Source organism: Schistocerca piceifrons, chromosome 2, assembly GCF_021461385.2.
Source record: "Schistocerca piceifrons isolate TAMUIC-IGC-003096 chromosome 2, iqSchPice1.1, whole genome shotgun sequence".
Lineage (NCBI taxonomy): Eukaryota > Metazoa > Arthropoda > Insecta > Orthoptera > Acrididae > Schistocerca > Schistocerca piceifrons.
The window spans coordinates 963,350,303-963,365,849 of record NC_060139.1 but is presented as its reverse complement, the minus strand read 5'-3'; the positions used below and the strand labels follow the sequence as shown (position 1 = coordinate 963,365,849).

Genomic DNA, 15,547 nt, shown 5'->3' with positions numbered 1-15,547 from the left:
CGCAAGGCGTAAAGTGTCTGCGAGAGTTGCGGCTTCAGTGTGAGCTCGTGGATAACTTAAGTCGGTAAGTACATCACGCATTTTCACATCAGTCGCACTTAGCCATATATTTCTGCACGAGCGGGCAAACAAATAGCATAAAAATACAGCAATTCACATTTTGCACGCAAGCAAATCTGTCTTGCTGCCATGTAGAGCAACAAATGCACTTGAAAGAAAGGATGTTTTCCCGAAACGAAGCATACACTGCAAAGAGTGACCTAGCAATACGTTTAATACGTAAACGTGTTATAAATGCTTTCGGCAGCCGATGAGAAGTAGCCTAATTGTGGAATTATTATTTTGAAATTATAAACATTCGTTGCGAGTATTTGTGATTACTCGAAAGCCTCTTCAGTAAATATTATTTGACCGTGTGGATTCTGGGACTATAAATACTTCTTATTGCAAACATCCTGTTCACAGTTAAGTAATTCATTATTCTTATGGTGCGTAGAGAACTCCCTTTGTCTGGCTGAGATTAGAAGCTCCCATTGCCGCCTTTCGGTATTTTCGAACTAAATTTGGAGTTTAGGAAATCTCAGCTTTACGCAAAACAAATTATTTTATTTCTTTTTAATTGGTGCCGATACCTATGACCTATGTGTTACCTTTCTTCAGTCTCATTATTTATTTCTTGAGCTGCATCAGTTTAAGGTTCAGCTACAGGGGGGCTTGCTTTTATATATGTTATGATTTTGACAGCATGTTATGTTGTCTATGATACTGTACATCCTTTTTTATGTTTTTTGGAGTGCAATAAAGCACATTGTTTTATCTTCACACCACTACGTTTCGTCAGAAAGCTTGTGTGCTCTTACGTAGAGTGCAATATGCATTAGTAAATAAGCAGCAAATGGACAGCATAACTTGAGAAACAGCAGACTTCTTTTTAATTGGCTTTTTCTGTGTTATTCGAAATGTTCAAAGCTCTTAATTAACAACATAGTCAAATTAACACAAAAAGTTGACTATTCATATCTACAGCTATACTGATTCTCTGTAAATCACTGGAAATCTCTTGGGAGTATTATTTTCCGTTCATTGTGCTACGCGTTACGGTTACTTCCCGTTCATCCTCATACGGATCCTCAAAACGATGTTTGTTTATGTACCGTTGTGGGAACTGTTTCAGTTTAATTTCATTTTCATGGTCCCTATGTAAACCATGTGTAAGGGTCAAAATAGTAGTCGTAAATGAGACTGAAAAAAGGTTCTTGAAAGTTTAAAGTTGGTTTTCGTTAGATATTTCTTCGTTTGTCAGTCAGTTGAGAATTTTGAGTTTAGGGTGTACAATCATTTTATGAGTAGTCTCATTCACAGTCATGTGTGGATAAAAATACTACATCAAGATAGCAATTTTTCTTCACTGATTATCGGTTTCTGATCATTACCGAGCCATCTTTAGACCTAAAAATAAGAAAATTAAGTAAAAAAGGGACAATAAAAATACATTCAATACTTCAATTCCCTTTATGCAATACGTACCAATCTAAAATGTTGTTCAGTGTGTGACACTCATACCACATCGTCGTATTTTTTAGAGCTAAGTCGCCCAAGTGAAACAAAAATTCCCATAGGCATAATGGGAAAATACAGCTATTAAAACGTGATGCTATGAAATGCAAAAACTATATGGTGAGTGCTATGAAATACCTTACCTTACCTTAGTGAAAACCTTAGTTGGTTACGTAAATTGACAACTTTAATCAATAACCAAATATTGTTAGAGCGATCACTATGCCACATGTATGTACAAACGATCGACAGCAACGATAGTTCATTGCCCATGAGTGGATGTAAACAAGATGTCATTCCTGATATGATTATTACAAATCATACCTGGCTTATATCCACTCATGGACGGTGCAATTATCATTGCTGTTCATCGTTTGTAATTACATGCGGCAAAATTGGCACTGTAACAACATTTGGTTTGTGACTAACGTTGTCAGCTTACATAACCAACAAATATTTTCACTTCAGACAAGGTACTTCATATTACCATCTATTTTTGCATGTTATAGTGCCACTTTTTATGTTTTCGTGTTATGTCAGTGGGATTATTTTGTTTAACTAGGGCGACTTAGCTCTAAAAAATACGACGATTTGTAATAAGTGTCATACACTGTGCAGCATTTTAGATTGCTGTGTACTCTATAATGGAAATTCAAGTATTGAACGTATTTTTTTATTGTTCATTTCTTATAAGCAATTTTGTGTATTTTTAGATCTGAAGATGGCTTGGTGATGAGCCGAAACCGGTAATCAGTAAAGAAAAATTGCAATACTGACGTAAGATTTTTATCTGCACTTGTTTGAAATCAACAGATCGCACGTCTCCCACCATTGACAATGTCAAAGAATAATGTTCTACATAGCCGTGTTGCCATTTCAAGGATTCCACTAACGACTCAAAGTCTACCATTGCTTTCGCATATCAGAGAACGTAATTGACAGTTCCGTATTAGACTTCAAATCACTGTTACTTCCAGGTATATGTTTATGTGTATGTTTCTGCCTCGGTCTGTGGCTCATCGTTTGAGTAATCAGAATTCGTACATTCCGTGAAGAACAGAATATGTGAATGAATGAAGGAACGCGGTGGGATCTTCATTCCGAAGACTGGTTTGAAGCAGCTCCCCACACTACTCAGGCCTGTGCAACCTTCTTCATCTCCAAATAACGACTGCAGACTGGTCTCCCTCCACAACTTTTATCGCTCACGCTTCACTCCAACATCAAGTTGATAATTCCTTAACGCCAGGAATGTGTCCTGTCAACCGATCCCTTCGTTTACTCAAGTTATGCCGTAAATTGCTTATCTGCCAATTCGATCCATTAGAGGAAAGTGGTCTAAATTAGGGCTACCATTTACTTTTTAAGATACAACTCACATTCAGTCCAAAAAAAAATTAATGAATGTTGCAGTAAACAATACTTTGAAGTGTCTTGCTTAAACCATTACGGTGAAATGTAACATACTCTCACTATTTTTTCTTATTTTGGATTTAAAAATATTTTAGAAAGTTGACACAACCTTGAGCTGTGGTCTAATTTGGGCTATCATAAAAAAACATTTAGATATCGTTGAAAAAAGTCAGTAAAATGAATGAAAAGCAATTTCTTTGTATAATTCAATATTAGAAACATTTCATAAAGTAGCTGAAAAATGATAAGGCGTTCTTTTATTTTCAAACCACTGTGCTCTATCAACAAATGTGGTCACATAATGTAAAACATTTTACTCTCTTGACAAGAGTCGCAAAGTGGCGTGGCCGGTTCTAAACTGCCTTCTCCCTTTCATTGCCCATTACATTAGATTAGATTAGATTGTTGTTGTTGTCTTCAGTCCTGAGACTGGTTTGATGCAGCTCTCCATGCTACTCTATCCTGTGCAAGCTTTTTCATCTCCCAGTACCTACTGCAACCTACATCCTTCTGAATCTGCTTAGTGTATTCATCTCTTGGTCTCCCTCTACGATTTTTACCCTCCACGCTGCCCTCCAATACTAAATTGGTGATCCCTTGATGCCTCAGAACATGTCCTACCAACCGATCCCTTCTTCTGGTCAAGTTGTGCCACAAACTTCTCTCCTCCCCAATCCTATTCAATACCTCCTCATTAGTTATGTGATTTAATACTAGTTCCATGGATCATGAATACGATATTTCATAATGATGTGGAACGAGTCAAATTTTCCAATACATTACATAATTAAGTTAATTTAACAACATAATTAAGTTACTATAACAACTTTTTTATTTTTTTGTTTGGTTTTTTTCTTTTTTTCCTTAATTTATATCTAAAAATTCCTCTATGGAGTAGAAGGAGTTGTCATTCAGAAATTATTTTAATTTCTTCTTAAATACTTGTTGGTTATCTGTCAGACTTTTGATACTATTTGGTAAGTGACCAAAGACTTTGGTGGCAATATAATTCACCCCTTTCTGTGCCAAAGTTAAATTTAATCTTGAATAATGAAGATCATCCTTTCTCCTAGTATTGTAGTTATGCACACTGCTATTACTTTTGAATTGGGTTTGGTTGTTAATAACAAATTTCATACGAGAGTATATATACTGAGAAGCTACTGTGAATATCCTAGATCCTTAAATAATTGTCTGCAGGATGATCTTGGGTGGACTCCAGCTATTATTCTGATTACACGCTTTTGTGCAATAAATACTTTATTCCTCAGTGATGAATTACCCCAAGCAAGCAATGAGTGAAAATAGGCGTAGAAAGCTAATTTACTAAGATGTTTATCACCAAAATTTGCAGTGACCCTTATTGTATTTTGCTGTTGCCCTTAATGTTTTGGAGGAGGTTGAAATCTTCCGAGTTCTGAAGAAATCCCCTCGCTCCTCACTTAATGCCCAGACCGATCTAAGGCACAAGAGTCTTTTAGAAAATTTTGATTACTTAAACAGGTAGCCTTACCCCTATAGCTTACTTGTTAGTAGGGTCTGTCGTATATATTTTTATGCGTACTCTGGGCCTTAGCGTTCAGAACATCCACGTTATATTTTATATTGGCCACTTAGTATGGTAGTAGACTTTTTAAAAGATAGACATATGGAATTGTTTATCAAATGTTCAGCACCCCCCACTCTTCACACCTTGTACACGTCATCGGCTTCTGGCGATCCTCGCGCCACTGCGTGAGCGCTTTCCGCGTTTCGGACAGTCAGTCAGGCCGTGTCCTCCGCTGCCGCTCGACTCATCTCAGCTTGCACGGTAAGTTCCGCTGTTTGTTCATGCTAATGTTTGCGCTCTTTGTTGTTCGTGTTTAGGGGAGTTCTATCAGCATGGTATTTTATTTTTATTTTCTAGGTCATCGCCGCTCCCATCATTTAAAAAATTAAAAAAAAATTAAAATTTTAACTACTGCTTTCACCAGATGACGGTATATAGGTCGTGAATGGTGGGGAGTGGCTACAGGGCAATTTTCAACGTTACCGTGTTATAAGTAGCGTATGTGAGTATTTTCTCGTCTCATTCAAAAAACTGGTTGTTTAAAAGTTCAGTTTATACATCAGAATTGGGGGATCGAATAGTTTATATGAGCTCTTATTATATTGTTTTTGTACAGATTGCCTGAGGATGCACCGATAAGTGGAGCGAAACCGGTCGCGGATTTAATAAAAATCATTGATACAGCCAGTGCGGAATTTTCTTTGGAAAAATATCGTTTTTATCTGCCAACACAGGGCAAACGACTTTCAAATAAAATGGCTCACCTGTACGGGAATATACATAATGGATGTGCGAGTACATGTTGTAGACGCATGGTTGAGGGCTTATGGAAGACTGAGTCTGGCCGTGAGTCGTGCACGGATAACCAGATGGTAAGGTGATCGCTCGCGATTAGTGGGATATCTGGGTTCGAGTGCCGGTCCGACACAAATTTTCATTTTCGCCATTCCATTGTACAGCTGATGGTTGTCCATATTCACAATCACTAATACATTTAAAGGCGCGTTTACATTGAGCTCAGAACGTGTTTTTGTTCGGAACATTTTGTGCAACTTGTTCCCTCAACATGTTGGCAACATCGTTCGTTGTTCGCATTCCCGTTTACACTAGCGAGCAAGATTTCTGCGTATTCGCAGTCTGCTGCGGTGAACTGATAGGTTACTTTGTGTATTCACATCAAGAGATACGCTATGTCAAGTGAAGAGGAAGAGTTAATGACATTTGGTGCTGCATTAATAATACTTAACGAAATAAACAGACGAAGAAAACGATGTAGTCGTCGTCGGTGGACCAAAACATACTATAGAAGACGTGGCGGGAATGACATGCTTTGTGAGCTGAATTTGGAAGACGGTTCTGGCTTTCATAACTTCAATAGGATGTCGCCATCAGATTTTGAAATGTTGTTGAATATTGTAGGACCATTTGTTTCAAAGAAAGTCACAAATTTCAGAAAAGCAACCCTTGTGAACCAAAGACTTGCTGTTACTCTTCGTTTTCTGGCATCAGGAGACTCCTATCAAAGCCAGCCATATCTCAAAGAGTTCCAAATAGTTCCATATCATCCAGGAAACGTAGATATTTAAAACCAAACCACTTCGTTTCGTAAAGCGTGTCAGTACCGCATCCACATTTTTTTACTTTCCTCTATTTTTCGTTTCCCTCGTCGGTACTGACACAGAGATTTAATGTTTTTGTCCACGTCACTGCTGCTGGTGCCAAGCACCGCAGCAACTTTCTGTAATGAATCATGTTTGATTTTAGTATTTTTGTAACATGCGCAACGTACATTCCACAGGCACTCCTCTGCCTCATAGAGCGACATCAGCTGGAAAATTTTGTCTCGTGACTACTCCATTTCAAATAAAAACGAAGGGACATGAAATAAACGCACCACTACACTCCAGCAAAACAAGCACCAAAACACTCACTCAGAGCAAACGAACACTAACGCTGCGTAGCGGAATATAGTGGTAACAGGCCACGAACAATGTTTCTTTGATCTCTACCGACACAGCCGTGGAACACTGATTTTGTGCTGCGAACATGTTGCCAACATGTTGCGAACATCGGTAGTCCATTACTAGCCACGAACAATGTTGCGCCTTAATGCCCTTTACAGACAGTTTTCACATATGCCACTGAATGTACCTGAAAAATTATATCTACGTACTACAAATTGTGCAGGATACGTCAGAAGTACTGAGTTGCGTCAAAAACTGCCGCATCATGCATGACGCCTAAATTTATTATTGCTAACTTGCTGAACCGATTTCGATTAAATTTGGTAAGGAAATACCTTGAACCTTGAGGAAAAACATATACTACTTTACAAAGTGTACAGTATGAGATACTTATTGATTTCAAGAATATTACGCGAGTTAGGAATAAAATATTCACTCTTTGACGAAGTTATAAACTCTTTGAAGATAATCACAGTTTTGAAAATGCTTTTCGTCGTTGGTATGTGCTAAGTGATACCATTCTAAATACTGAAACAATGTTTCTCCAACGTATTTATTCCATACTTCCACACTATTTGTTGCGTAATGTACAAGCTACATAGCTAGTATGTGCATTATACCGGATTTGAGGACGACGGAAGTTAGAGACTTGCAACAAAATTAACGCATGATTTCAAACCTTTACGAAACTTTCGCTTGCTGACAACCCCCATAAAATGATGAAAGGAAGTAAGGTTATCGCTAGCTACGTTTTCGCTGTTCACGTAGTAAAACTGTGGCATCGTGACGTTTATTTTATTTGCTTATTTGCTACTAATAACTCGCAACATATTTAACAGACAGTACCCACGTATGCTGCTGAATGTACCTACGAAATACACCATTGTACGATGTATATTTCAGGAGATATAAGGGAAGGAGGAGATGGACAGAGAGTGTGAGAAAGAGATGGACACAGAAAGGGAAGAGGAGGAGATGGACAGGGAGAAGGGTAAAGAAGAGACGGACGCAGGAAGGGAAGAGGAGTGGATGGAGAGAGAGGGGTGAGAGGGAGATGGACAGAGAGACAGTGAGTTGCAGGTTGTTGGAGGAGTAGGTGCAGATGGACAGAGATTGAAGGGGTGGATAGAGAGAAGCGGCAGAAGGGGGTGGACAGGGGAGGCAGAGGAAATGGAGAGAGGGAGGGGGAAGAAGGAGATGGGGAAGTGAAATAAATACATACTAGGGCAACGCCGGGTACTCAACTAGTAATGAAATAAATACAAACCCAAACTAATTATCTCGTAGAGGACTTTCACTACTAACCTCAAAGGCTTGTTAACCTCTTATTAAAGTAGTTCTGATGTGGAGATAATAGTCTGCCACCTCCAGAGTGTGTTGTATCCCATCGTCTGCAGCGCTCGTAAAATTTACAACTCTGACGTTCTTTTACTGATAGGCAATAAACTGAAGGAGTCGTAACTTCCAAAAACGTCAGGGTACTCCCTGAAAACGGAGAAGTGGGTCCGAAATTCATTCGACCTGAACGGAAAAATAGAGTTTTGAGACTGTAGGCAGGGTGTTACTTGTAAAACATTCTTAGCATTGAAGAGAAGCTTCGCTCGTTGAAGTAAATCGTATAGTCGAATGCATATTTCTTGCCTCCAAGCTGAAGTATTCCAAGTAATTTCGCCTGCCCCTATATTGTTCAAATATTACCATGGAAGCGGTAGCGATTCGACAGACTCTCAAATTTGGCCGTCATGCTGGTCTCCAGAACTTGCTGATAGCATCCGACAAGAAGAGGCATACGAATGACACTGCTATGGTGCCCAGCTCTTGTGGGACCGGTCTGCAATGGCAAACTCGACCAGCTGTCGAAGAAGGCCACTGTGCCCGGCCCTATAATCCTCCGTTTTCAAATTATGGATGCCTAAACTGGCAGAGGAAGATTGTGCAGATGTTTGGCGCCTGTCTATCTTACAAAAAGTTAAACAACATACTGCAATACAGCCAGTAGTTAGAAGTGAGTTGTAGTTTTGAAATTTGAGGCGAGCAGGGTCCTGGAAACTAGGGTGGTGCGAATGCGTACCAGCCATCTTTCAACTACTTCCCGCTTACATCCAATAGGTATCAAGAATAATCCTGTCTGCGGCTTTCAGAAAAAAGGAGATGTGAACCACTTGCTATTTTCCTGCAGTTTTTCTAAACTTAGCAAAAACTGAATGTGCCCCCTCCAACCAAGTACTCCCATTGTGTCATGAAGTTCCTCAAAACTACAAAGGCTTTTTTATCGTTTTCTACGACATTGTTCCGTATATCTCTCCTTGCACAAACACTCTAATATACCGGTGTCTGCCTCCCAATCTCTGGTGCGTTTTTTTATTTTTTATTTTTACTCTAGTTAACAAGTCAAGTTTCTTAGCTTTATGCATTGTACCTATGCGGACACTGTGCAAAAATTTTAATTCATTGTTCACATTTTAGCTGTGTGATTTCTCTGTATGGAGGGTGAATAATCTAAAACTTGCACCGCTAATATTGCGGAAATGGAAAATGCTGTTGATGTGCGATTTTCACAGAACGGATCGACAGTCAGTGGCTTGTATAGCTGGCCAATTCACAAATTGTAATAATACTTCGAAAGTGTATTTTTTGTGCGAACATACACTTTTTTAAATGGAACAATGTCTTTTGACATTAACGAACTAAAGGTAGAGTAAATTAGAATGCATTAATATGAAAATTCCAGGTGTTAATGTAAAGCCTACGGCATTTGGTGCTTCGGCCCCTATGGAAACAACTAGTATTGATGCAGGATTCTAGTGGGAGTCGTTTGCGAGGTATCGTATTTTGAAAAGTTTCCAAACTGACACTTGTTTATGCCTTTCGGCCTACGTGGTTGCTAGGTACGATGTTGTTATGTTTGCGTACATGGTATTTGTGCATTCCTTGAGCGTGCAGTAGGACGTGAGTGGGCAATGGGATTTACCAACGCAGAAAAAAGTCAACAAGCTCATGGTGTATGGAGAATTCAGTTCGTTCTTGAATGGTGTATGCGGCAAAATATCCCAATACATGTCAACCATCTAGGCAGTTATTTATCACCCTCTTCAACCAGTTAAGTGAAAGAGGTAGTGTAACACCTAGACAACGCAACAGAAGGAAACGAGTGATGGCAGTAGAGGAGGAAATTATCTTGTTGCTGCTGTTGCAGCTGATCCGCACGTTAGCTCCTGCGCAATCGCACGAGGAAGTTGGGTGAGTCAAGCAAGTTTCCTGCATATTCTCCAACGACATAGCTTTCATACCTATCACATCTCTCTCCACCAAGAGCTGCGTGGAAACGATTATGAGAATCGTGTTAAATTCAGTTCATGGGCATTAAGACATGATACTCCAGATATATCATGTATCTTGTTTAGTGATGGAGCCACATTTACCAATCATCGCCAGGTAAACCGATGAAACATGCACTACTGGTCTGCTGACAATCCTCGTTGGCTTCGTCAGATGAAACGTCAGCGTCCATTGAATGTAAACGTGTGATGTAGGTTCAAAAATGTGTGTGAAATCTTATGGGACTTAACTGCTAAGGTCATCAGTCCCTAAGCTTACACACTACTTAACCTAAATTATCCTAAGGACAGACACACACACCCATGCCCGAGGGAGGACTCGAACCTCCGCCGGGACTAGCCGCACAGTCCATGACTGCAGCGCCGGAGACCGCTCGGCTAATCCCGCGCGGCTGTGATGTAGGATAGTGAACCATCAGCGCATAGGGTCGTTTCTCTTATATGGAACACTGAACGCGAACATATTTCAAAACCGCCGAACAGACCGTCTTCTCGGGTGCTACGAGGAACTTGTGGCAACGTGATGGCTGTCCAGCCCATAGCGCAAGAAGTACTATAGGATGCCTTCACGATCCGTTTCCAAATTGTTGGATTGGACGTAGAGGACTGGTACCTTGGCAGGCCCGTTCCCCGGATTTGACGCATGTACACTTTTTTCTGTGGGGAAAGCTGAAAGACGCTATCTACAGAGACATACCAACTACACCCAAAGATATGCAACGACTATTTCTGCAGCCTGCTCGGACGTCTCCACTGAAATGCTAGCACGTTTTCGGCAGTCATTCCATACCAGACTGGAAGCGTGTATTACCGCTGCCGGTGGTCATTTTGAACAAAGTCGTTGATGGTCAATTGTCTCGTTACTTGTTCGAATCCACACAACTAGTGTATACACTTGTGCTGTTCTTTAATGTGTGCTATCACAGATATTGTACATGTGTCGATGTGGGCACTTTTCAAAATACGATATATCGTAAACGATTCGCGCTAGAATTTGCAACAAACCCTACTGACATTCTAATTACTGGCTCTGAGCACTATTACTGGCTCTGAGCACTATGGGACTTAACATCTATGGTCAGCAGTCCCCTAGAACTTAGAACTATTTAAACCTAACTAACCTAAGGACATCACACAACACCCAGTCACCACGAGGCAGAGAAAATCCCTGACACCGCCGGGAATCGAACCCGGGCGTGGGAAGCGAGAACGCTACCGCACGACCACGAGCTACGGACGAGATTCTAATTCATCCCACTTTTAGTTTGTTAATGTTAACAGGCATTTTTGCATCTAAAACGTGTATGTTTATACAGAAAATAAACTTTTTAAGTATTATTGCAATCTATTGATTGGATAACAATACGAGTCCCTGACTACCAATTCATTCTGTGAAAACCATACGTCAATAGCACTCTCCATTTCCGCAAGTTTGAGGTGACGCACCCTGTATACCACGTGGTTTTAATTAAATTGTAACTACTCACAGAGGTCCAGTATGGGCTGTAATTATCGTATGGCAACGATACTTGTTAGATATCCTAGTGTGTTAATGCAGAACTGATTTATTCTGGAAAAACATTAGTTCGTTCTGGTCACCAGGTGCAAATCTGGTGCTGTGAATGCAAGAAAGATGTGTAGAAATGTTTCCATATGCAGTGGATTAGGAGCGGAACGTGGACAGAAAAGGTCAAACAACTGAGTGAGGCATAATGTTGATTTTATTCTTAACCGCCGCATACACAGTTTGTTCAGTACGAGCACCGGAGACGTAAAACTACATGATCACCAGTCGCTCGCGCCAATTCCAGTGGAGTCTGAGCATGGTGTACCTGTATACTGGCCTTCAGATCAGATAGAGACCGAACGTGTCGCTGGTAAACGCTTTCCTTTAAATGTCCCCAGGTCACATGGGTTCAGGTCAGGTGATCTTGCAGGCCATCCATCTGGAAAACCTGCCGAGATAACACGTTCGTGGAAGGTCCCATTACGCAGAACTTTCACTGAGTGAGCGACATGAGGTATTGCCACATCTTTCATGGAAACAGTGGTTTTCACACAGTTGCGCTCTTCCAAAGCAGGACTCACATGCTTACAGGAGGTCCCGATGATGTGCAGACGTCACGGTACGCCTGACTGGCCGTCTGGGTGTATTCTCTTCACAGAAGAAAGGACCGAGGGTATAGTGCTTATGCATCCACACCACATGGTCACATACGGCGAATGTAAATGCTCTTCGTGCCCGACAAGCGGTTTAACAGTACCCCAAATTCGGCAGTTCTGCGTATTCACAGAGCCTGTAATGTAAAATCTACCCCATAACGCCACAGAATATTTCTCGGCAACATGTCATCGACTTAATCCGTGCCAGAAACTGAAGAGCAAATTCACAATGTTGTTGCGGATCATGAGGTTTCAGGCGCTGCATCTTCTGGAACTTGTACCGGTACGAGTGTAAAATAGGCCGCAAAACTTTCCAGAGGCCCTACTGTTGACCATGGTATGAACAATTCTCATGACACTGCACAAGCAGCAGCACTGTCAGGGTCACGTGCTGCATGGTCAGTTACAGCAGCACCAATCTCGTAAGTCACTTCCAGCGTGATACGACGCCTGCCTCCTCCAGGTGCCGCACTAAACTCTCCCGTGTTTTCGAATTTCATCATCCTGTTTTGAAACGATTTAATGACATCTGGCGTCTCCTCAGACCTTCCAGTCGGCGATACTCTTTGTTCTGCACTATAACTGCTGCCGATCACGCAAAACAGTTTCACTGACAGTGCACGGTCTCTCTTCTCGGCAGCCATACTGCTCACTCACGTTGCGGCTTGTGAAATGACAATGTGAATGTCATACCGTGATACAAACAGTGTGCAGCGCCAGATTTGCACCTGGCGGCCACAACTGGAACTAATGTTTTCCTGTCTTTCTTTTTTTTTGTTTTTTTTTGTTTGTTTTCAATGTAAACTGATTCCGCATTAATGCAATAGCATATCTGCCAAGTTTCGTTGCCATACGATAATTACAGCCCACACTGGACCTCCGCGAGTAGCTACACTTTAATTATAACGACCCGCTTTGTTGTATAGCTGTACGAATGTGTTGGCAATATGGTTGAATAAACCAAAGCCAAATAAACAGCCCGCTTCGTGCTGTCACAGAGGTTACGCGTTGCGACGTTGTTTTTTCCACTTGACACTCGCCGGCGCGAATTGCACTGGCCTCGAGTAGTGAGTGGAGTGGCCGAGCTAATGCGACTGCTTATCTGCTTGCAGGTTATCTGGGCCCGCGCGAGTAACACGCGCGACATGGCCCGCTTCGGCTGCGCTGCTCTCCTGCTGGTAATCGCCGTCTCAGCGCTAGTTCACACTGGTGAGTTCTGGCGGCGCGTGTAGCAGTGTTATAGAGTACTGTCAACACCGACTCAAAGGAAGGCCCCGGCGCTTGTTCGTGACGTCACGTCAGCTAGGCACGGCGAACGCCAAGTCTGTTGCAAGCATACTCATAATGGTGGTGCCTCCCTCTCTGACACAGGAAAATGTGAAACTATTGGCGGTAGTTGACCGACACACATTGTTCTGAGAGATTTCTGCAATCAGTTAATTGTGCAATTCATTACACTTCTTAACATATAGTGTACTCCTGAACTTAAATTTCCACCTGATTTAAGGATTGACATACAAAAACAACTTCATGGTCCAGCAGCAACAGAATTCGTGCTTCTTTACCTTATTTGTAAATATGAGGAAGTTACGTTTGTACTGGGTTACTTTTACGAGAAACTGTGAACATATTGGTGCTCTCCTTTAGGTATCTGGTTGACTATGGGGTGAGGAACACTGAATGTTAATGAAATATCTTGCGATTGTACACGTTGGGGGAGGGGGTGGGGGACAGAGGAAGAGGCAAAAGAGAGATACTTGTTTTATCAAATAAAATTATTTTATCTTATAAATTTTCTCCTTTCAGTTGCAAGAGGGGAATATTTATCTTTTCTAATGTGCATGTTTAAAAAAGTTTAAGCTCAGCAGTATTTTCGATGTATGAAGCTATTTTGTTCCCTGTTTAGAATTCCTGTAATCTAATGACTGGCAACAGTTGGACATTTACACGTGTAAATTAGTTCACATTTCCAGTGACGATGTCAAGCGAAAATAAATAAATAAATAAAAGAAACAAGTTAATTGTAAGGGGGTTGGGGTAAGTTTCGATTACAAAATGGATCAAGTAAATATAATTACTTGAATGTAAAATTTCCGAAGCTTGCAATGGGGCAAAGCATCTTCTCATATTGATCTACGTGTGTTTCGACAGGATTCACTAATACAGAACTATGATCTTCATTTGTAGCTTTACGATAGTAAGAAAATCTTTCATCTAAATAAAACTGCAGACTCCAAAACAATACCAAACATTTTGTCCAAAAATAAGAGATTTAAAGTGATAAGCACGCCCAGGCGTTTCTGCCTGCAACAGACCTGGCGTTCGCCGTGCCTAGCTGACGTGACGTCACCAACAAGCGCCGAGGCCTTCCTTTGAGTCGGTGTTGGTACTGTCCGCCTGATTAGCTCAATGGTAACGTGCTTGCCTACCATCCAGCTGGCCCGGGTGCGATTCCCGCCGCGTTGGAGATTTTCTCCGTCCGTGGACTGGATGTTGTGCTGTCCTCATCATCATTTTATCATCATTGACGCGCAAGTCGCCCAATGTGGCGTCACCTGAAAGACTTGCACCCGGCGGATGAATTTCCCCGCATGGGAATGCCACACGTTTATTTCACTTCATGGGTATACTAGCTGTACCTGACCACGCTTTGCTCTGGCTCAGTCTGCTTAAGTGGAAAACAAAGAAAGAAATATTTGTGGGAATTGGATATACGTCCTATTGTCCTTCTCTCCCCTCCCTCTGCCTATCTTCCCTTGTCCATCTCCCCCTCCTTCCCCCTCACTCTGTCCATCACCTCCTCCCCTCCCTCTGTCCATCTTCTCCTCCCTCTCTCCATCTTCTCCTGTCCCCTCTCGCTCCCCCTCTCTCAGTCCATCACCTCCTCCCCCCTTTCTCTCTCCATCTTCTTCTCCCCCCTCTCTCTCTCCATCTTCTCCTCCCCCCTCTCTCTCCATCTCCTCCTGACCCCTCTGTCCATCTCCTCCTTCCCCTTTTCCACCCTCTGGATCACGGGGTCCCGGTTTCGATTTTCGGCCGGACTGGGGGTTTTCTCCGCCCCGGGACTGGGTGTTTGTGTTGTCATCATGCCCAAAAGAAGTCCACCAGTATCAAACATTGGCCTTAATTTGAAGGAGAAATATCTGAGTGTGTACACCTGGAGAACAATATTGTATAGTACTAAATCATGGACTGTGGGGGACACGCGAAGTGGTTTATATGTGAGGTTGTAGAAAGTTTTGACAAAAGGGACAGGATGACGGGAGATGTGTTAAGAGGAAACTGTAAATTGTAAAGACTGTAGTGGAAGACCATGGTTGGAATACAGCCAAGAAACAGTTGAGGGCTTTGGAAGTAAGTGCTACTCGGCGATGAAAAGGTTTGTACTGGAGAGAAAGTTGCGGCGTGCTGTCCTGAGGACTGGGGTTAAAACTGTAGGTGAAAAGATATCGATGATAATTTTAAAATACCCCACTTAGATCACTGTTTATCTGCATAAAAATGTTTTCAAAATTACATATCGACGGTAAGATCCGTTGATGACTTTGCTATCCTCAGAGAAA

The 15,547-nt window shown here is 41.6% G+C and overlaps 1 protein-coding gene across 2 annotated transcripts in view; it reads left to right on the top strand.

The window, feature by feature from the left end:
* The window catches only part of LOC124776935, a 119,258-nt gene that overhangs the window by 50,613 nt on the left and 53,098 nt on the right, over window positions 1–15,547 (top strand). The window contains exons 1-2 of one of the 2 annotated variants that reach the window (XM_047252155.1): window positions 4,651–4,780; window positions 13,097–13,193. In XM_047252155.1, coding sequence (XP_047108111.1) covers window positions 13,130–13,193 — 64 coding nt within the window. In that variant the 5' untranslated portion in view covers window positions 4,651–4,780; window positions 13,097–13,129. Of the gene's footprint in view, window positions 1–4,650; window positions 4,781–13,096; window positions 13,194–15,547 lie in introns of those variants that run through there. The other variant, XM_047252154.1, reaches the window with a different exon arrangement.